We start from the raw sequence: 23,075 nt of genomic DNA on the forward strand, positions 1-23,075 counted from the left end.
ATGATCAATGACACCCTCAAGCACCATAACTGATCATACGTCCTCATCTTTCTGCAAGAGAGCTGCTCTTTACCACACTCTTTCAAATCTCTGCCTCCCATTCATGATTCAAACTCTCTATAATAGAGTATCAAAGTGTGATGTCATAGCCATTCATCGCCATGGAAACTGGGTCCACAAAACCTCATCTGGCCCAGTCTGTAAACACTATTGTTGCTAACCAGGCTTGCACCGGGTTCCAAGCCAAACTCAAAACAAAAGATTGTGACATCATAACTTTGGTACTCTATTTACAAACACAAATAAACTTTGTAGAAATCAACATAAATGACTTTGTGTCTCTTTTCTCTGTGTGTATTAGGGAGGCAACATAAAAACATGACAGGGAAACTCATTTTGAGTTCATTCTGGGATTTCAAGTGGGCTACGTTGTAGTCCCTTTAAGCCAACCTACAGCCGTATCAATATATCTGCTGCTGGAATTTAAAATGAGCTGAGTGGTGTTCCCCTTTAAACCACGCTACAGCCGAATTAATATGTTTTGCTGCTACAACATATTCTCTACTTCCTCTTCTCTCAGCAAAACCAGACTCCGCAATCTGTGTAAAATACCACACTGATTCTTGTATTCATTCCTTTCTCTTAACAAAGTGCACATGCAATTGTACATCAAAACAATGGAATCTCATGAGCATTTACACTCCAGGGACAGAACCTTACGAATAACAAAATATTATTTCCTCAATGGAATGTGTAGATTCTGCTTGTTGTAGAAGGATACACAGAAAACATTTCAATACAGTGATTTAAGTACTTCATTGCATGTCAGCATTTTAGTTTCAGTTGATCGGAGAGCATCGCAAAAGAGAATTGGAGAGGATGTGTGAGAGTTTGCCATTGAAGAGACCATGTGCAGAGAGTTTGGCAAGGCGTGCTCGACAAGCCAGAAGAAACACTGTCCGTGGATCTGCAGAGCTGCTCTTGATGTTGGCTGCTAATAATAAGGGGGGGGGGGGGGGGGTCAGGTTGGCGTTCAAGAACAGGTCATCTCTTCTGCATCATGGTGGGGCAGGACCTCAAGTCATGCAGGACCATCATCCGGCAAGAGGCAGTCTGTCTCTGAACATGGGTTTGCTTACGTGCGCGGAAAGGAAAAATTCTTGCATTTGGTGGCCTGGAATTTTCCAGCTTTTCTCTTTACTGTCTGGTTGGACATATCAACAAAACCGATGGGTCATCACATCGTTGCAAGTGGTGCACAATTTCTCGCGGACTCTTGTGTCACCCGGAAGTCATCGTAAATCAAACACCAATGGTCCCCGACACTGTGGCAGAATGATACCATCCCCCCATACATGAATTGGAACACACACCACAGATTTATCTGCCGATCTGGGCGAGCGGTTGGTCACGTAGCGCTACCTGCAAAAAAGGTTGCAAGTCACGAGGAACAACGGCAGAACGACGTCCTGTGCTTTCCGATATTTTGGCCTACCATATACAGTCTGTTCCGCTAGGGAAAGCGTGGTCAGCTGATTGGGTGACTTGGTCCTTGTTTCCATGGTGATGTGTTCTGTAGGCGGGGGAAAAAACAATGACATGTGAAAGTCGCAGGGAAGGTAAACACAGCACATGTAGCCTTTCTAAAAAAAAAAATAACAACTGCTGAAATAATTACCATTTTTCACGTTAATACAGGTTTTGAACATAACAGCACAATGCGGTCACTACACACATCCTTTCCCTTTTCAATTGACTTTTTTTTCCGACATGAAGCTGGGATTACACACAAGCACAAGGAAGCTATTACAACACAAATGTGATTTCTATTATTCTTGCCAACATACTGATGGACACAGACAAAGTTTCCTGTAAAGCAGGCAAATCATAAAGGAACATGTTACACAGGAATGCATTCTGGCAGAGAGGCCAGCAGTACCTTATGCTGAAAAACTTTAAAAATCCATGAAAAAAAAAAAAGAGCAAATGTGTTCTTTGTCGTTGCACTATTTGTTCTGAATGCTGCTTCAGGAACTCTAGATCAACTAGCCCAGAACATTTTTACATTCATACATAAAAAGCCACAATATCTCATCTTAGGTGACGTTTTGACATGAAGGGAAAGAGGTGCGATTAAATAAGTCAGTTTTTTTTTTCTCTGCATATCATAGAAGGTAAATTCCCTCTTCCACAGATTACATCCCTATCAAGATATTTAAGCCCAATAGTACGCAGAATTGAAATGGAAACAAGGATGAAGTCCTACATATTTCATCAGATGAAAAAAAGAAAGGGCCAACAGAAAATTTGATGAATCTGTGAAATGCACATCTGCTGAAAGGACGTTCAGTCATAAAGGAAGTGAAAAAGATAGGGTTACACAAAACAAAATACATAATAATCACACATGATGGAAGCCATTTTACAGGAAGAAGCACATCTGTTAATGCAAGCTATGGGTACCCATCCACATGCAGGACTTGCCTCTGTTTATACATGATATCAAGAAGATGTTCCCAAAGTGGAAAAAACAAAACAAAACAGAAACAAAACAAACCTAAAATTGCTCTGTAATACTTTCTCTAGCAATTCAGAAGTAGCAATATCAATTGGCAAATGAAGATCTTGATCTCTCCATGTTCTACAGACCTTTTAAATCCATGGGCAATTATATAACCTAGTACATATTTACAATGTAATGCCTGCTAGGATGAACACTTACATAATGTACCATGCACATAACCTGTGGTGTCGTGCCATAAAGTGGTATTGGTTGAATTTGCATGAATGCATTTTAATACCTCCTTTGTCTTGGAAGCAGCATATGAAAATGTGACCCATTTTGGATACTCACAACAACAACAAAAATAAAAAATAAAATCAGTATCTAGCTACAAAATGTGACATTGCAATGTTATCACCTGCAGAGAAAACCTAAAATATTTTCATGTGACTAATGATGCTACTATGCTATGCTGTAATTACGGATAAATGCTTTCATTGTTTTTAGCCACAAATTCATTCCTTTACAGTTTACATGTAACTCTCGTACATCTTTTGGAATTATAGTTATCACTGCTCAGTACATACACTTGATGCTGAAAAGAGTGTGCATTTGTGTGTGTATGTGTGTGCATACCTCAAAACTACTGCCCCTCCCCCCACCTCCATCCCCATATAACATATACACACAAAACAATCTCACAGGATTATGGTCACACTCGTCATTTTAAGCCACACCTGCATGGATGTAAGTATGTCATTCACTGACGTTGTGAGCAATGGCAAGGCAGAACAAGTCTTTTGTGGATTGTGCATGTATTCACAATCTCACCACTGTCACTTTAACCTGTTGAAGAATAGTCCCGACTCCCGAGTATACTAGTACTTGTTCAAGTGACCACAAACTTTCCAAGAATAGAAAATTGCACTTGTCTGGTTGCCTAACTTTTGGTCTGACCGAGTCATCAGTCTGGGACTTTAGATCATGAAAACAAACCATTCAAAAGTAGAAACTACATTCTGTTGACAAATGAAACTAAAGCGTACTTTATTGTTTAGTGAGAACCGAAGGCCTCTCGAGACTTTGCGCATGTATCAGGTATTCAAATTTCACTGTCTGGCTCTTTACATATTAGATGGCTTTAGAGATTAATCCAATGAGCAACTAGTGTTGAGAGCTATGGAAGCATGCAACAATTTGAAAGCTGATTGGGTAGTTAGGTGGCAGTTACGATTACAGGGAGTGACTGTTAATCAAGCAAGGCTACGTACAAGGACATCAATCAAAATGAACTCCCTTCTGTGTAAGAAAAAAAAAAAAACAACAATAAAAAAAATACAATGAAATGATTGAAAAATCCCACAGTTCAATACCCAATGTGGACAAATTTTTCTTGAACCACTACTTCCAATGCATTTCTATCGATGTAAAGCAAGATGTCCGTCTTTAGTTCCTGTGGCAAAATTTCGCTCAGGCTATTCAAATTCACAGTTGCGAGCATGGATCTAAAATCCCCGCCAAACCAACACTATTCCTGCCCTGTTCTCTCCATTAAGAATTGCATTCTAACTTATCAAACTGTGGCATATTGGTTTTATGTTTTAGTTGTTGATGAATTTTTTAATATAACTCTCCTTCCAGGAATGCATTCTTAAACAGTTTGTGGTATAATGCGATAATAGGAAAGAGCCATTCAAACAAGGAAGACAGCACACATTAAAGGGATGTACAGTTTTGGTTGTGGCCCTAAGAAAAGGTGGGTCCTACATTTTATCAGGCCCACTTTGATTTTGGATTTTGATTTTCGATATAATATGTCAGGCATTTCAAAAGCAATTTTTGTCATCAAGTATACTTTGAGTTCCTCTTAGAATTGTATGTCCTTTCATAATTCATGAGTAGTTTCTTATTATCTTACACACAAAAAACAACAATTGAAACCCCCATCTCAACCAAAGTTGTACAATCCCTTTAAGTTTAATTAACTTCACTTTGTGGGGATACCAAACGCCTTTTAGCAAAACTCTGACATTTACTGTAAAATCTGAACTGTCAAATCTTGACAGGATTAAAGATAGAAATGACAGGTATGACACACACCTTTTGCTAAACTATGTAAGAGCGCCCTCACTGGTCTTATGTCAGCAGGAATAAGTTCTGAGATCGCCCGTATTGCTAGGTGAGGTCGTCGCTCCCCCTCCGCCTCCACCGATCCCGCCACCGCCCCCGGGCCCCTTAGGGGGCGGGGAGGCGGGCAGCACGGGCACCCCGTGGGCCACGGGCGCGGCCCGCTGGGTGGGGAACATCATGGTCCTCTGGGTGGGGGAGCCCGGGGAGGGGCTGTAGGCCTCCATGCACTCCCCCGCCGTCATGTCCAATGGGAGTTTGTCTTTGCGGTGGTGGGCGGCGGCCTCTTTGCTTTTGAACATTTTCCGCCAAGAGGGGCCGCGCCTAAATCTACCTAGCTCACCCTGCAAGACAGAGATAAGGTGTACAACAAAAAAAATGTGAAGACGCCACTTCAGTAGGTGTCTCACTTTTGGCTGACTTTTTCTGATCCATTTTTCCTGTTTCTGATCCAGATTTAAAAAAAAGATCCGTCTTTCTTTTCATGTCACATACATAATTCTAACGCACATGATCATTTTTTCCTACTTACATGTATCTCTGAACGAGGGTTGATAGTATAGGATAAGATATCACTTGTACGCATATCCAAGCATATTTTCCTTAGTATAGGAGAAAAAGAGTTCATTCTTCTCATCACCTTTGTACATAGATGACTTGCAAATATCAAAAAAATAGAATCCCTCATATGCTTTTAAGGTTTATATTTCAGAATACATAATATGCTCTGCTTTACTTCATCTTCTTTAATTTGGAACTTCATATCTGGCTAAAAACTGATATTATTTAGGTTTTCTATTTTTTTTTTCTTTTTGTGTGTGTGGCTATGTTCAATTGGTCAGAGGGTCTTTTTAGATCCAATTATACCCGATGTGATTTCTATACTACGGTGCACCTTTGTGTCACTGAACAGCTTCTGGTCATGTTTGAACATGATATACCTACATATTTTGTGCATGTTACATTGCCGTGCACCTGGGGTTTCGGCAAGCATACATAGGGTCTAATTAACCACTTGGGGCCCCCACTTTTACTATCCTGGAAGTGACACTAGAAAACGTGGTTAAGCTTTCCTTTTTTTTTTTCTTCTTTTTTTTTTTTTTTTTTTTTTGCAAGCCACTGATTCCCGGAAGTTGTACCAGAAAATTGCTGCTGAATGATTTTGTTTTGTTGTTGTTGTTGCTTTTTTATTGTTAGGTGATTAATCATGGGATTGGCACCAGAAATATAAACCGCCCATCCCCCTTAAAAAATGCTGCGCTGGCCCTGTGTTAAAGTCAGTGTACTGTAAATGCATAAATATTCACAGTACACTAATTTTCCTGGATTCAGCACTACTTTTGGCCAGTGCGAATTCTCAGACCCTCAAAAATATCTGCACGATTGAATTGCTCTGTGCTTCATCAGCTGAACTGTATATAATTCTACAAGAGTAGTCATTTAGTAGAGACATTTTCTCATAAGCTGTCCACAATTTTCTGTCAATTGTTTTGTTGTTGGTTTGAGGGACTTACTTGTAATATATTTTGTTCGGTAGTTTTTGTTAAAGTGTTGATTGTTTATTTTTTTATCTTTTGCTGTTACAGTTAAGAATGTACAGATACATTATCTATGACAGTAATATATCCGGTATGAGGAAGTTCCTGGACTAAGTAGTCTGCTGTAGTAAGTTCCTGGACTTTCAAGTAGTCTGCTGGTTACAGACATTACAGTCAGAGAGATACACATTAAGTTGAATATGGACCTGAAGGTTGAGGATTCTAAGTCAGGTGTGAAGTGTGCATTAACTAAATCCTGTGCAGGTGTGTCAACGGGTAAAGGGCAAAGGTCATGGCAGATAGTGCCAAAGTACATCCATTGTGCTGGGGTTAGGTGCAGCAAATAGGCGTCATCTATTGCTATGTGTCTCACAGCGTACGGGGTTGTTCTCAGGTACAAGATTGTGCTGGCAACAAGCCAAGCAAAGCTGGCTACAACATTGCAGCAAGCTCTCAAAGTTAAAACATGTCCGATGAAACATGCCCAAGGAAACTTACAAAAAGTACATCAAAGGACAAGTCCACCTTTCTATACATAAGGATTGAGAGAATGCAGCAATATTAGTAGAACACATCAGTGAAAGTTTGAGGAAAATTGGACAATCTGTTCAGAAGTTATGAATTTTTTAAGTATCTGCGCAGTCACTGCTGGATAAAAAGACTACTACAGTGTATGATGTCACATGCGTACAACGATAATATAAGGAAAAGAAAAAAAAGAGAATTTCACAAAACTTTACTTTCTGAATAAAGTGCACATTCCTTCGACTTGTTACTGATGTATGTTAAGGGTAATATTATTCCCCCTGCCTTTTGAAAGAGAGAAGTCAAGTGTTCTTTGAATTTGTTATGCAAGAAAAATGGAAATATGTTGAATTTTCTCTATTCTCTCTTTATATCATTGTACACATGTGACATCACAAGCTATAGTAGTCTTTTCATCCAGCCTTGACTAAGCAGAAACTTCAAAAATTCATAACTTTTGAACAAATTGTCTGATTTTCCTCACACTCTCACACTAGTAATATTGCTGAATTCATTCAACCCACATGTCTATGAAGGTGAACTTGTCCTTTAAGACAGAATAAACTGACCAGAAAGAATATAATTTATATTAGACTCAAAAAGCTGCATCATTTCGGTGATACCTCGTATTTATCCCCAAGTTGAATTACCCTTTGGGTTTATGCCAGATTAAGTGTGTGTGTGTATCACACACAAACACACGGCTACAGCTTCTGACCATCCAAGCATTGAGAATTTAGGGTTTCTGGGACGAACACTGAACTAGGGCTTTCTACAGCTCAGTTTGTAGAGCACCAGGCTAGCGATCCGGAGGTCTCGGGTTCGAATCCCGATGGAATCCTATTTTCTTTGCTCATTTTTCCACTAAAAAGTACATTATTCCGTTGAATAAAAACTCTCCTCACAATCTATCGTCTTTCATTCAGATATATTGTTATTTCTCCTACATATTTATGACACAGTTCATCAATTTTCCACGAGGAAAAGATGATAGAAAATGTCTTTCTAGGTTTGCTTTTCAGGGAAAAGTGGAAAAAATATGGAAGATTCTAAATCAAATTTCACCACACCTTTCTCTCCCTCTACCCTTCACCCTCTCTCACTCTCTCTCTCTCTCTGCTTGCAATGAATCTTGCATACAATCACTTTGATGGGATACGTCATAATTCTTCACACAATGCTTGCTATTTCAAGCCTTTACTTGTACAGTGTAAAGCAGCTTTAATTTGCACTGTTGTAAAACTTGTGAAAACTTGTGGCAGTCCTTTGCATTGCACATTACCTGGCCAACTGCAAAGATTTCTACTAAATGCTTATTTACATGCCTGTCACCCAAAATAATGAAAGTAAAACAAAACACAACAGCACCCAAAATAATACCCCCCCCCCAAAAAAAAAAAAATGAAATAAAAAAAGAATAAAGAGAAAAAGACTAGAAATGTCACTACGGCGACTGGTATGCCTCCGCCATAATGCATAGTTCTCCTAATAGGTCTATAGTACAATGTCTTGACAATGTGTGATGACAGTTTCACAAAATTGGCAATTTATATTAAAATTACAGGTTTGTCACAAATATGCTGAATGTTCATTTCCTTGAACTAGGTTTCACTGGATGAATGACTAAGTTTCAGAGTGCAGGTATTTGGGAATTTGAGGATGTTTACTTGACTTCTGGCCCTTTTATAAGTTTATGCATTGAGTAATTTACAAGGAATGGAGAAAAAGTGTAATTTCAGTATTAAATGGTAAAATATTAGTATTTAAACTTGGCCTTTGACCCTTGACCTTTGACTTTACAGTTCCAAAGAGAATCACTGTTAGGTAGAACATGCATAAGTATGTAAGAAGTTTTGTGATGATACCTTGAGTTATTTTCGAGATGATACCTTGAGTTATTTTCAAGATATGGAGGAAGAAGTGAAATTTAGCACTTACACATGACCTTTGACCTTTTGACCTTTTGGCAAGGACCTTCTCACAAAGTATCTATTGGGTAATACATACATGACCAATATTTCAAGTTTCAAGAAAAATCCTGCAGTCATTGCATAAATATGAGGGAAGTAGTGACATTTTGAGGAGTTGACCTTGACCTTTGACCCCTTACCTCTGACCCGTGACCCCTAAATTCCCTAGATAATCACTGCCAGTCAGTACATGCATATTTACTAAGTTCCACAAAGATACCTTGAACCATAGCAAGATATGGAGGAAAGCGAACAATTTCAACATTTTGCCTTGACCTTTGACCCTTGACCTCATGACCTGAAACTCTTTCTAGAGAATCTTTATTTAGTAGTACATACATAAACTAAGTTTCAAGAAAATACCTTCAGGCATTGCATGGATATGGGGGAAATAGTGAAATTTTGAGCATTTGACCTTGACCTTTTGACCTTTGACCTTGAGTATGTGCACCTCATAGTTGATAGGCTCAACTTCGCCCACTCATATATACATATATATGCCATGTTTCATTAGGATACCTCGAACGTTATTTTAGTTACGCTGTCCACAAAATTGATTACAGACGGAAGGACGGACGGAAAGACGGACGGAAGGACAGACGGATGGAAGGACGGACGGATGGAAGGACGGACGGACGAACGGACAGCCCGAAAACATAATGCCTCCGGCACCACATCGTGGTGGAGGCATAAACAAGTAATAGCTTTTATTCAGTCAAGTAATTGAATTATTTCCTCTTCCATCTGAACACAATTTAATCTCAGATACTCTTTTCTTTCACAGGATTGGGTTACAACCAACAAACAAACAAACAAACCAAGAACACGGCAGCTCAGGTCCTTATTCTTTGTCATCTATATTTCGAATCAGTTTTCAACTTTAAAAAATAAAAAATAAATGTAAATATTTAAAGAACTCACTGAACTAAACTGTGACATCACTCTACTTTGTGACAGTTGGAAATGGCATTGCAATCTATCGAAGTCAGAACCAAAATAATCACTATCCTTTTCAAATTTTGTGACAAAATAAATCTTCCTGTTACTATTCTTGCAGAGTAAATGAAAGAGATCTCAATGTTTTGCAGCTAAGATTGTTTTGTCTCAATTGCAATAAATAAATATACATGTATTGAAGGAAAATATATACCTTCAACCCTGCTTTGAAAATCTTTCCCCAGAATCCAATAATATTACAGGCAAAAGTCATTGACATGAAATGATTACGAGTCAAATAGAAAGATCACAAGATAGTTTGAATATAAGCAGGAGGATAGATATAACTGGGTTACCATCTAGATAGATGCCAAGGTAAACAAGATGCAGTTTAATACTAGCCATGTCACAAGGCAGGAGAGATGGCCATTGTGAAGTAGCCTGGAAAATTTGGCAGATGTACTTCAACAGATGATGCAGTGTATAGGACCCTACTGAGCTCAGTCATAAACCTACATGCATATCATACGAAGTGTATGTATAAACCAAGTGGTACAGACACAAACAGATGCAAACACACACATACACACACACTCTTGGCATTATTCTGTCTGTTAGAGAAACTTCAATGCCCACGCCCCCTTGGTGTTCACGCAGACTTCAAACAGTGGTCCTTAAAGTAAACTTAACAGGCGGAGATTTTTGCTTGAGTGATTTCTTTGCACTTAGCAGGGAAAGATGAATTTTGCATAATATTTAATATAAAGTATAAAATACATTGTAGAACTACACATATATAACAAGCAAAATTTCCTGTGCTTTTATCTTTATAAGGCACTAAGATTTCCACTTTAATGGTGGCTGTAGCTTTGACTTCAATCTATTGAAGGGTCCCCTCACAAACACAAAGAACTACACACACTCTCTGTGATCTGTTGTTTTATTTTTCAGTGCATTCATCTCTTTTTCCGCCTGTTTATCAATATAATCCCTTAACCCTAACTAGGCCGACGTTCCGCGCGATGTATCGCTAACGTGAAAAGCTATCGCCGCGACGTTTCATGACTTTTTTCTGTCGAGTCTCCCGCATCTTTTGACACCAAATTTGCGATGCCCGGGCGCGCGGTTCCGAAGTTTCGCATAAATATGTACATGCATGTCAGACCAAAAATTGCTCAAAAACGTGAATTCGTGTACAATTTCAATGGAAACTGTGCTTACAGTCAAATTTCATAAAAGCATGATTATTTTGGGGTTTCATTGATTAAAATCAATTAATAACATATTTTCTTGTTCGGAACAATGTCGCGGACAAGTTTCATCGAAAAAACAATGCAAAACATAAAGTCGAAAAAACAAAGAAATACATAAGAAATTCAAAAAAACAATAAAATACGTAAGAAATTTTTTCGGATAGCTCAATTTTTTTCTCTTATATTTGCTTAGGACACTAAAAAGAATATTTACACACAAAAAATGTGCCCATTTCGAGCTTTATTTAGTGATTTATACCAAATTGTCCGATTTCATGCATCATTATGCATAAATTAGCATAATTTAGCATAAATGACAATTTTTTAAAAATCTAACTTCATAGTACTTTAGATTACATCATAGGCAATGTGTGTGCCAATTTTCGTCGCGATCGCGCGGTCAACGGCCGAGATCTGGAGGGGGGGCCTGGGAGCCCCCCCCCCCCCCCCCCCCCCCGGCTCTTTGATCTACCTATAGCCCGGCCTAGTTAGGGTTAAAGGTATGGGATACCTTTTACAGACCTCCCAAAATGCAGCAAAACATTAAATACGAACCTCGGGGGACTTGTTTAGGCCACTGCTGAGAAATTTGGAAGTCAACAGTTATCTACAATTTGAATAATGCACAAAACTCAACTACTCAGTAGTTCTGTGTGTCAGCCACACTTAAGCCTTTTTGTTGCAGTCTTCTGTATTTTTATGCCTCCACCACGAAGTGGTGCCGGAGGCATTATGTTTTCGGGTTGTCCGTCCGTCCGTCCGTCCGTACGTACGTCCGTCCGCTTTCGTTTGAAACGCGATAACTTGAGTAATATTTACTGGAATTTTACCAAACTTGGTCCAAGTATGGAGTATGATGGGGCAGTTATTTGATTAGATTTTGGATGAAATCGGCTGAAGGTCAAAGGTCAAGGTCAAATCATGAAATTGTATCCGTTTACGCGATACCTCAAGACTGGATGGAGCAAATTTCACCAAACTTTGTTGGAGGATGATGTATGATAGGACAATTACTTGATTAGTTTTTCAGTGAAATTGGACAGAGGTCAAAGGTCAAAGATCAAGGTCAAATCCTAAAATTTATCTGTTTACGTGATAACTCAAAACTGGATGAAGCAGCTTTCACCAAACTTGGTCCAAGGATGATGTATGATGGGACAATTAGTTGAGTAGATTTTAGTGACATTGGCAAGAGGTCAAAGGTCAAAAGGTCAAGGTCAAATGCTACAAATGTTGCAATTTCCCCCATATCTATGCAATGCCCGAAGGTATTTTCTTGAAACTTGGTGTGGACATGTACTACTGCGTAAAGATTCTCCAGAGAGAGTTTCATGTCATAAGGTCAAAGGTCAAAAGGTCAAAGGTTAGGTGAAAATGTTGCAATATTACTTTTCTCTCAAATGCTTCAATGTATCTTCGTGGAACTTGGTACATATGCATGTACTGTCTGGCAGGGATTATCTAGGGAATTTAGGGGTCATGGGTCAATAGTCAGGGGTCAAAGGTCAAGGTCAACTCCTCAAAATATTACTATTTCCCTCGTTTACTAGTATATGCAATGCTTGCATTATTAGTTTCAAAACTTAATACATGCATTACCTAATGGAGATTCTCTGGGAAATTTCCAGCCAGAAGGTCAAAGGTTAAAGGGACTGTACAGTACTGGTTGAGATGGGGATTCATGTTTTGAACATTCCTAAGTGAGATAATGAAAAGCCTCTTATGAAATATGAAAGAGCATGTAATTATAAGAAGGATTCAACGTTTATTTGATGAAAATTGGTTTTCAAATGGCTGAGATATCCCAAAAAGTGCTAATAATAAAAGGCGACATGCCACAACTTTATTAGGATCTCTTTGTTTCACCTTGTTTTTGGATATCTCAGCCATTTCAAAACCGATTTTCATCGAATAAACTTTTGATACCCCTTAGAACTGCATGCTCTTTGACATCTCATAGAGTGGTTTCTGAATATCTCGCAAAACGTTAAAAGCTAAATCCTCACCTCGACCAGAACTGTACACACCCTTTAAGGGTCAAAGGCCAGGTTTCAATGCCCCCCCCCCCCAAAAAAAAAAAAAAAAAAAATCTATTTTGTACCGTCATCACACTCTTTCTTCGTACCTTGGAAATTACTCATTGCATAAACTTTCCCAAAATTCCCCAAATACGTGTACCTGCACTCTTAGAAAATTATAGCAAACCCAGTTCAAGACATTTCTGACAAACCTGTCATTTCAATATTTTGCCAGTTATGTGAAACTGTCATGGATCACACATTGTGAAGACATTGTACTATAAGCCTATTGGGAGAATCATGCATTATGGCGGAGGCATCAGTCGCCATAGCGACATTTCTAGTTTATATATATAAACACAAATCTAAAAGTATAAGATCTGATGTAATAACATATAGAGCGTATGGCAAGAATGTATATAGAAATGTTTGTAAGTTTTAATGAACTTTCTTCAAAAAATATACATGATGGACACACATGCAGTGCATGGGTCTGCAAAGGTAGCCTAGTAATGTACTGATAGGGTGAGCCCCCCAAAAAATTCAATAATTCAAAATCTAACAGTCAATAAAAATGTACTAAATGTTACCTTCCACTTTCAATACTTTATGGGAGTTTCTAAAATGACACTCTCTTCAACATACCACTGTATTTATACAACTCTTTCATTTAAGGCATGCAAATGGGATTCCCTACTTTTAAATCCTTGCAACAGACATTTTTTTTTTTCTACATATCTCATGTTTGCTTACTAACAGGCGTTTTCTGGCTTGTTCGGTGGCAACATGGAATCGTATATCAGAATGCAATCCTATTCACTTACATAATTACAAGGTGTATTTCGTTTACTGTCATAATGCTCTGTGGCAAGTGTAAATATATCATAATGAAATTATATTCATTTACATAATTGATTTATTCATTGAGAGTGCTCAATTCATATACCTTTTTTTTTAGGGGGGGGGAGCGGAAGGGGAAAATTGCTGTCCTAAATTAGTGTACACCAACAAGGAACGCATACTGTACATTGAGACAGGAAATGCAACACAGAAAGGGGTATCCTTTCATGCCTATGCATGGCTTTGGGTACAACATGTATACAGGGTCTCAGCGAGTTGGATTCACAACAAAAACCCTATACATGTAGAAGTCATAGTGGAACAAGTATCACTTTCCTCGTCCAAAAACATATCAAATCTGTTAAAAGCAATTTGGGAGCTCTGCAAACTTTCCACAAGGATATACAATCAGAAATTTTGTTATTGAAGAAATGAACTGTTAAAATTGTTGATATCCATCTCTATCATTTTGATTGAAACACAATGAACTATGTATTCATATCTAAGTATGATACCGAATTTATCTTTTTGTCTTCTTATTCTTCTTCCTTTTAAGTAGGCTCCTTCTCTGTTTATTCTGTTTTTACCCCCCCCCCCCACCCTCCAATGTCGGGTAAAAGTAGCACACACATAACCCTAATCTTAGAAATGATATAACAAAAGCTAAAATTGTTGAATTCTGCACCCTTTGAGCATACACTGCACAAAAACTTAAACTTGCTCAACGACAGACACATATGGGACTGACCAAGGGAGAAGTTGGTCTACAGCAAAGGCTACTGGAAGACGAATTTGAGGCATGCAAACTTTACTGCCGCCTACACTTGAACAATCACTTCTTTGCTGAGGAAAGAGCAGGTCACAATACAACACACATTGCAATAAAAAAAAATAAAAAGATAAGAGACAAAAAAAAAGTGCTAAAATAACATGTCTTGATGATATATAGATATAAAAGTCCGACACCCATAAAACACACCAATATTTCACTGTTTCATCGCATAACAATCGTGAGGTGCGCGTTTGTATACGGATATAACATATAACTTGCTGATGTGAGGTAAAAGTGTTGCTAAATGTTCATCAGCTACGATAATCTGTATGTGCGATATAAATGCTTCAAATATTTCTGCTTTATAAAGTAAAGATGACAGGTACGGCTTTGAAATAAACGTAAAATGTACATGTGCCTTGAGTACAGAAACCATGGATGCCTCAACTTGAATCTTTCACGGTTGAGAATAGAGTTTTAGCTTGATGAATGGATTGATGAATAAACATATATATAAACAAAATATAAATACCCAAATGAATAGAGGAAAGTGAGGGCTCGTTCAGCACTCTAAGAGTTCTACTGGAGGTTGCCTGAAGGTGACAACATCTAATGTCAGAATATGATGATGTAGACTTTCAGTGTGCATCTACAAAAGTCTGAAATTGTTTATAAGGACAGGGCTCATTAAATCCCCTTTCCTCTTTGTTTAATATTTCACACATCTTTACCATTGTCTGAATTCATGAAGGTAAACATTATCAAGAGAGACTGAGCAAACATGGATAGGAACTGTCATGTAACTTTTTATTTTCACTTTGCTTTAAGTGGAATGTGAGCCTTAGAGTAGCATTTCATTTCCTCTTGTTGCATCAAAACTACAGTAAGATTTCTTTTCAGTTTTTGTAATATATCCATCAATCTTCCTGGTATCTTAAAACAGCAAAGTAAGCCCAACCAGGGGATTGTGGAACTACCGATAGCAACAAAACATTTTCACGTAGTAATAGTCTGAAATTTTACAAGACAGGTACATTGTACAATGTATTTGTGGAGCAAAGATGTCTTGGTTTTTGGCAGTTTTTCCCTTCCCTAGTAGTTTTGCTAATCAAATGCTTCAAGCAGTTATCAAATTGTATCAACTATCCAAACAAACTCTATTGTCAGTGTGTGGGACCACTGATGGCAAATGGCATGCTACATGTACCTCCCAGTGTTGGTTGAATCTAAGATGGCAAGACAGAGGTGGTACAGACTTGCTGTAATGCAGGAAAATATAAAACTATGATTAAATGTAGAAATAGACAAAAGGTATCCAGTAGAGAAAGGGTACATCTAAAGTGAGCTTGACAAAGCTACAGGTATGTTTGAAAGTATTAAAGTCATTCAAATGCAGGGACTGGGTTATGTCATGTTTCATCATCCAACGTATCATTAGTGATTAATTAGTTGATGGACAGTGTTCATGGGAGTTGGTGTTTTTGTCTGCAATGTTATGTATTCATCAAATTCTTGCATATTGTCGCTGGGGCGACAAGACCTTGTATCTACAAAATGTCAAATGTTCAGGAGAGCCAAAAAACATGGGATAGCCTTTCCTTTGACATGCTGTGGTGGCTTCATTTTTCGAGTAAGAGAGTTGGGATTTAGACAGGACATCACTTAACCCATTATTTGACCATTAATCCAAAAAAATCATATTCACCAAAATTGCAGATACAAAGTCTTGTCACCCCAGCGACGATATGGGTTTTTTCTCTGTCAATCAAGGTCGTTGTTCTATTTGTCAGCATGAGTTTGTTTGTTTTTTTTCTTCTGTTTTTATATTGTCTCCTGAAAGGGAACCTGAAGATAACAGATTTTGTTGTTGTTGTTCATCTGCCTTCTTCCCACCCCCCCCCTTTTTTTTTTTGGGGGGGGGGGGGGGGAGGAGTGGTGGAGGAGGGAGATGGGTGTCATTTTCCACTTTATCATGGGGTGCCAAAAGTGGCTCTATATGAATTCTTGTCACAGAATGGTTTTTGAAAAATAGGCTCGTGAAGAATGTTTTGTGTCATATTAAGAATAAAGTCCGGAAAAAAAAAAAAAGGAAAAATGGTTACACACAGCAACAGGCTATCTATGACTAGCATCAAAGGAAACTGCTACAATAACGGAAACAACTAGTAGGGCGCCCTCATGCACTACACTTGTATACACTATGTCTTTCGTGTGCATGCAATGCATTTGGACACAAGATTAAAAAAGAAAAAAAAATGGAGGAATAACATGAAATGAAAGACGGATCTATGTTCGAACAGAAATCAGGCAAAGTTATGGATCAGAACAGTTCAGCCAGGTCTAACCAATAATAAAAGAATGTTGTTAAAATAAAAAAAGAATTGTTGAGCTATATAACACATTTGAAGGGTATTCATACATGTACATACATTTCAACAAACAATGAATTAATCATACATACAGTCAGTGCATTATTACGAAAAATGCAATCGATAAATTCTGATATTATAGGCCAAATCTCCGTTAGTTTATCATCTTCAGAAGTCAAACATTGCGAATATAGAGACAGCAGCATTAATCATTTTGCGCAATCCATTGTTAAACCATTCATTATGAGTAATATAGTCGTAAATATGGGCACACGGGCAGTTGAGTTATCTGCGTGATTATTTCTGATATATGATCTTCAAATTATTATCAAATCAAATCATTATCATTTTGACATGGAAGTACTTTAGTGCACTGTCAGTGAAACACATCATCAAATCATAAAACAAGTGTACGTGCACTACACATTCACATTACTCAAAGTCATCAATGTGAATACAACACATTGCTTCAGACAAACACACAAACATCCAGACTGCCCATCCTTTCCCATTAAACTACTAAGTTTATAGTAACAAACATACACACAACATCCCGCCAGAGCAACAATGCCTATACAAAGATGATTCACGTGAATATTCTTTAATTCTTGATTTCCTTGAACAAAAGGGGAAAAAATTCAAAACACAAATAATAATTTCTGTTCAGCAACTCTTCTTTATTATTTGTTGTATTTGACTTGACACGTTGTCTTATACATCTTTATTTTGGCATTTGATGTGGGAAATAGGTGAAAACCCATAAACCTATAATACCGCTATTGGTATTGTCTGTTGTACACTTGTATGTTTTCTTGAAAAAATACTTTCCGACTTTAGTATTATTTATAGGTGTTAGAAGATATCTAACTAAAAAATAATATCTGAAACTGTCACAACATTTTCACCTTCTGTTTTGTCCTTTCAATAATTTCCCTCACACAATAGGACCTCCCATATACTTGGACTCTATTGGATCAACGCAAGTGTAGTGACTATATGGTTAAATCAAACTGTGAGTGAAATATTGAAATATCATATTACTGCAAATCATCAATGTGTGTGTGTGTGTGTGTGTTGTGTTATTATTTCAGAGACAATATGCACACTCAAAATATCAAGATGCAAATAAAGACAGAAACAGCTAATGCATTTGTGCCTTTCAAAACAAACTTAAAATATAATGACATCCCAGTGAAAAATGTCTAGGAATTCGTGAGATGCTAGAAATTTTTGTCCCTTTCAGTTCACAGAGGTGAACAATATTGGAGATACAAATGTGTAGGTTGAATTTTAATGAAAACAAAATTTGCTTCAAATAAACTTCTACTTGTGGAGACAGATGTGAATGAGCGAATGAAGAGTTGATAGTGTCTAGTGCTTTTGACTTGTTTTTTATCTACATTGTATCTCAGGTGTTAAGTGTCTATAGCAACCACCACTACCATCATCATCATCATCATCATCATCATCATCGTCGTCGTCGTCGTCGTCGTCGTCATCATAATCCATACATTTGATCATCTCCTCTAGCCTACTCCCTGGATATCAAGGTTGAGTTCACCACTGGCTCTTTCCTTTTTATAGAATTTGGGTGGTATACAACATACATGGCATGATTGTCACATCACCATCATGATAATCATTCTAGTAATCATTTGCACATCCAAGCAACCATTCTCCTCTTCATCGTCCTCCCTGTGACAGGGTGTTGTTACCAGTGAGCATCGCTGAAACATCATTGTCATCGCTTTTCTTTTCATCATCATCACCATCGTCACTACCTTCTTCAAGTATCCCCATCATCTTACCCTACTCCACTACAGTCTATAGACGTTTGCCACCATAGCAACCATCATCATCATCATCATCATCATCACCACCACCACCTTTCCCTCTTACACTGCTATCTATATTGGTCACTACAGCAATCGTCATTATATAATTATCATCCCCGCAATCATCATCATCATCATCATCAACACCTCCTCCTCCGACATTACTGTTTTTATATTATCTGTCATCATAGCAACCACAATTATCATCATCATCAGCACTAGCAACGAGAGCAACTGCACTACCATCATCAACCCATCATCTCCACCACCACCACCACCGATGAAATCTCCTCTCATCCCCTCACCTCCTCCAGCCTCCGCTCCGTGCCGACGGTGAGGAGGTTGTTGAACTCCTGCTCCAGCGTCTGTCGTGCCTGGGTGTTCTGCGTTGGGATCTGCAGGGCCAGGGCCAGGGTGCCCACGTCGAAGGTTTCGTCCAGGGCCAGGATCGCCCCGTGCACCCCACTCTCCTTGAGGTTGTTTGCAAACTCCTTGAGCCCGATGGAGCACACCCACTTGATGACCCGCTCATTGCTCCAGACAAGTACATCTGTTAAGGAGTGGGGGGATGGGGGATGGAAGGGTGCAGCAACACCCATTAGCAAACATTTTTATTATCTACCACCACACCCTTGAATCTCTCTTCACTCGTAACTCCCAGCAGTAATATCATGATAAGCCAAGAAGCAGTACTAGTTCTAGAGGGAATGGATACAATATGACTTGTTTTCACATACAGGGTAAGTTTCCCAAAACAGCCAATGAAAATTCAGCCAATGCAGCAATGTTTAGTGGAACATTAAAGTGAACGTTTGAGGAGACTCAGACAATCTGCTCAGAAGTTATGAATTCTTCACATTTTGCTTAATTTTAGTGCTACCTTCTCAATGTAGGAACTAAACATAAAATGTTGATGGGACAGTAGCAGAAAATACAAAGAAAATATGACATTTTCATTTTTCTTTGAAATGAAAGTACGCATTTCCTTTACCTGCTTCTCAAGACAAATAAAGCAAATATTCTCCACGCTCTTTGGATGAGCCATGTGAAGTGGTCTTTTGGGTTTCCATTGAGAAAAGGAAACATGTGACATGAACTAAGGCTTTCATATCTTCAGTAGATCGTAACAAGAGCAGACAACTTCACGATAAACATGGATTGAAGAGCATCTTTATACAGGCATAGGTTCTTGAAACTCTGACAGAACATATTCAACATCAATCAGCCTTCCGAGAGACATTCGCAATATACACACTTTGGGGAGAGAATCTATGGCATATTGTAGGTTCTTGAAACTCTGACAGAATAAACTATCATCGGCTTTCTGTCAGAGATTAAAAATACATAAAACTACACTTTGTCGAAAGAATCTTTTCAAAGGCACAGATCCTCGAAACTCTGACAGAATATAATATCAACTGCCTTCTGAGAGAGATTAAAAATGAAAACTAAACTTTGTGAAGAGCATCTTTACAAAGGCATAGGCTCTTAAAATTCTCACAGAATATACAATGTAGTACATAGTACCAATTGCCTTCTAATAGATTCAAAATATGTGAACTACATTTTTTCTTCCAAGTGCATTTGTAGCTGTCCACCATAACAGCACCGTGGGTAGGTGGCATCAGCAATCATCAGCGCCCGACTATCAAACTGACCTTTGACCTCTGTTGCACTCTCCTCTCTCCTCCTCTCCAGCTCTTTCCTGTCGTAGTTGACCTTCTTGAGGCATAGTATACCGTACTGGAAGCTATTCCTGTTACAGGCAGAGACACAAGGGAGTAACCAGATGTCAGTTTCTTCTCTTAACCCTTTGTGTGCTGCGAGTGTTGATTGGCTCAGAAAACCTCATAGCATTGTACACACTGTCCAAAGTCTTTGGCACAGAAATGGTTTATGGTCTATCATTTCACCATATGGGCCATCTGCTTTGAATCATGTCCAAAGTTTATGTGAGTTCATGCCTTACAATGGTATGACAGAAATGCTTGATATGTGAAGGAGACAATTAAAAGCACAACAAAGGTATAAATATTTGGCCATTCTCATCCCATGTAGTATTTGACAAAGCTAATATACAACATAATATTCCACATTGAAATCTATTCCCGTTTGAGGCAGTGAGCATAGATTAGATTATACTTGTATATGTGACCCTGCGTCACAAAACCAACAAAAAGTCGCCAGATATGGATCTTTAGTTATGAGCAGATTCTGAAAGAGCAGACTTTAATTTTTAAAATGATGTGTAAATTCATTCAAATGGACTCTCCTAACCTATCCTAATACTGGAAAGAAAGCACGCACTCTGGAAAGTGTGAACTGAGAAAAGAGACTCTAAGTATGGGGTCTATTCACGCACTTAATCTTTACCAAGCCGTGCTAGCTGTGTAATGAATGGGACAAAAAACAGGATGTTAACCACCCGAGCAACAACAATGAAGGGATTATCAGATTAAGCTGAAATTAGGCATGCTTTATCAACACATTTTGTAGATGATCAATGCCAACTTTCAATGCAGTAGCATCATTCTTTTTAAAGTTATTGGAGTTGAAAGTGAAGCGTATGGACAGGGTTTTTAAGAAATGAAGAGGACTCTAAGAGAAACACCTAATCACACTATTCCACCAAAAAGTGTTCAAGAAAAACTACTGAAAACACAAGTTCCTGTTCGTTTTCCGATCCCAAAATTTAGTATAATGTAGAAGACATGCTCTTTCAGAAAATATGAAAAACTCAAGATTGACTGGGTTGACCCATTTCACCTGTTTTCAGTCCAAACACAAAATCAGTGCGTGCGACTTTTTGTTGGTTTTGTGATGCACGGTCACAATATATGTTTGACGGTTTTTGTTCCTGGATGGTCTTGCTTTGCCACACACCCTCTACCATGGCCCTGTTGCATAAAAGTTGAGATCAAATACATGTATATCAGAAGATCAAAACCATAAGTACCTGAATGCTCCATTCTGATTGGCTGATACATGGCTTACATTACGTATGTTTGATTTGACTTATGTTTGATATCATCTTCATATGCAACAGGGCCCTGGAGTTACTACTTCTCATCCAAAAATGGTGTGATATGCAAAATTTGACAATTTGTAAAGGAAACTTATAATCATAAACAAACTGTGGTTTTACATACTGCTGAAATTTCCCAAAATATACATGTAGTTTCAGCAAACATTGAAAGACTTAAAGCTAAACTGAATGAAAGTGAGAGGAAAATCAGACAATCTGTTCAAAAGTTATGAAAGTTAAAATTTCTGGGGAGGAACCTATGTGCTCATACATTTACCTACAGAAAAGATTTCATCAACAATTAGTACTATCAAATGGAGCTGTCACTTTCTTTGAGCCACCATTAAGAGTAATTTCTTTTGAGAGGCCATCTGGCATACACCTCCACACACAGACACCAAGAGCTAACATTACCCTTTCTCCCAAATGGTGCATTCCTACCTACAATCCACATAACAGTTACCATTGCCTGTTCCATGGCAGTAATAGGGGTGGTGAGGGTAGGGGGTAAAGGAACATGGTACTTTCTTTTGACAGGCCATCTGCAATACATCCCGTAACACTGACACACAAGAGCTAACATTACCTTTTCTTGCAAATGGTACATTCTTACTCGTCACTCATGTAACAGTGACCATGGACTATTCCATGACAGTAATAGGGTTGGGAATGGGGGTGGAAGCGTCCTCACCTGTGGAAGCTGTCGACCATCTTGAGCTGTCCGCGCAGGTCCTTCTTGGTCAAGTGGTCAAGCATACGGGCGTCCACCAGGCACTCCATGAAGGTGGAGCGGTACTGGGGCAGTCCGATGCTGGTCATCCACTCGTTGCCGATCCACTCGTGGCCCATCTCGCCGAAGGCCAGGGTCTGCTCGATGGGATGGGGAGGGGGCGGGGGCGGGGGAGTCGGTTTCGGGGGCGGTTGCGAGGGGGCATTGAGATTGTCAGACTGTCGTCGCATTTGTACGAGTTACAGAGTGCAAGTGTGTGTATGTATATGTATATATGTGTGTGTATTCAAGTGTAGGGTATGGTAGGGGGGCGTAGCGTTCCACATACACACAGATAAGGAGGAAGCAAGGTGCACCAGTTAGTACCAACAAGCATGCACTAGTCTACCATATATATATAAATACAAGCATTCCCAAGGTAAAAGAAACAGTTAACATTTCATTCATAAAATATACATACAAAATTGTGTTTTAACTGCATCATGCTAAAAAAAAAAAGAAAGTGAACAATACATACATACATACATATATTTGTGCAAAGGTTACAAATTATTGATATTGTCAACATACTCCACTCTCTTTAAATAGAAATTATCAAAATGCCTCCTTTTCAAAACCTCTGTATTTGATTCAC

The 23,075-nt window shown here is 38.5% G+C and overlaps 1 protein-coding gene across 1 annotated transcript in view; it reads right to left on the reverse strand.

Annotated features, from left to right (window-relative positions):
- Positions 1 to 4,329: 4,329 nt before the first annotated feature.
- LOC140236031 (liprin-alpha-2-like) overlaps positions 4,330 to 23,075 on the reverse strand; it is a 207,250-nt gene continuing 188,504 nt past the window's right edge. The window contains exons 21-24 of the mRNA XM_072316006.1: positions 22,403 to 22,659; positions 20,345 to 20,442; positions 18,992 to 19,236; positions 4,330 to 4,974 (exon numbers count right to left, since the gene is read on the reverse strand). Of these exons, the coding sequence (XP_072172107.1) occupies positions 4,645 to 4,974; positions 18,992 to 19,236; positions 20,345 to 20,442; positions 22,403 to 22,659 (930 nt within the window). The 3' untranslated portion in view covers positions 4,330 to 4,644. The remainder of the gene's footprint in view (positions 4,975 to 18,991; positions 19,237 to 20,344; positions 20,443 to 22,402; positions 22,660 to 23,075) is intronic.

Source organism: Diadema setosum, chromosome 12, assembly GCF_964275005.1.
Source record: "Diadema setosum chromosome 12, eeDiaSeto1, whole genome shotgun sequence".
In the NCBI taxonomy this organism is placed as follows: Eukaryota; Metazoa; Echinodermata; class Echinoidea; order Diadematoida; family Diadematidae; genus Diadema; species Diadema setosum.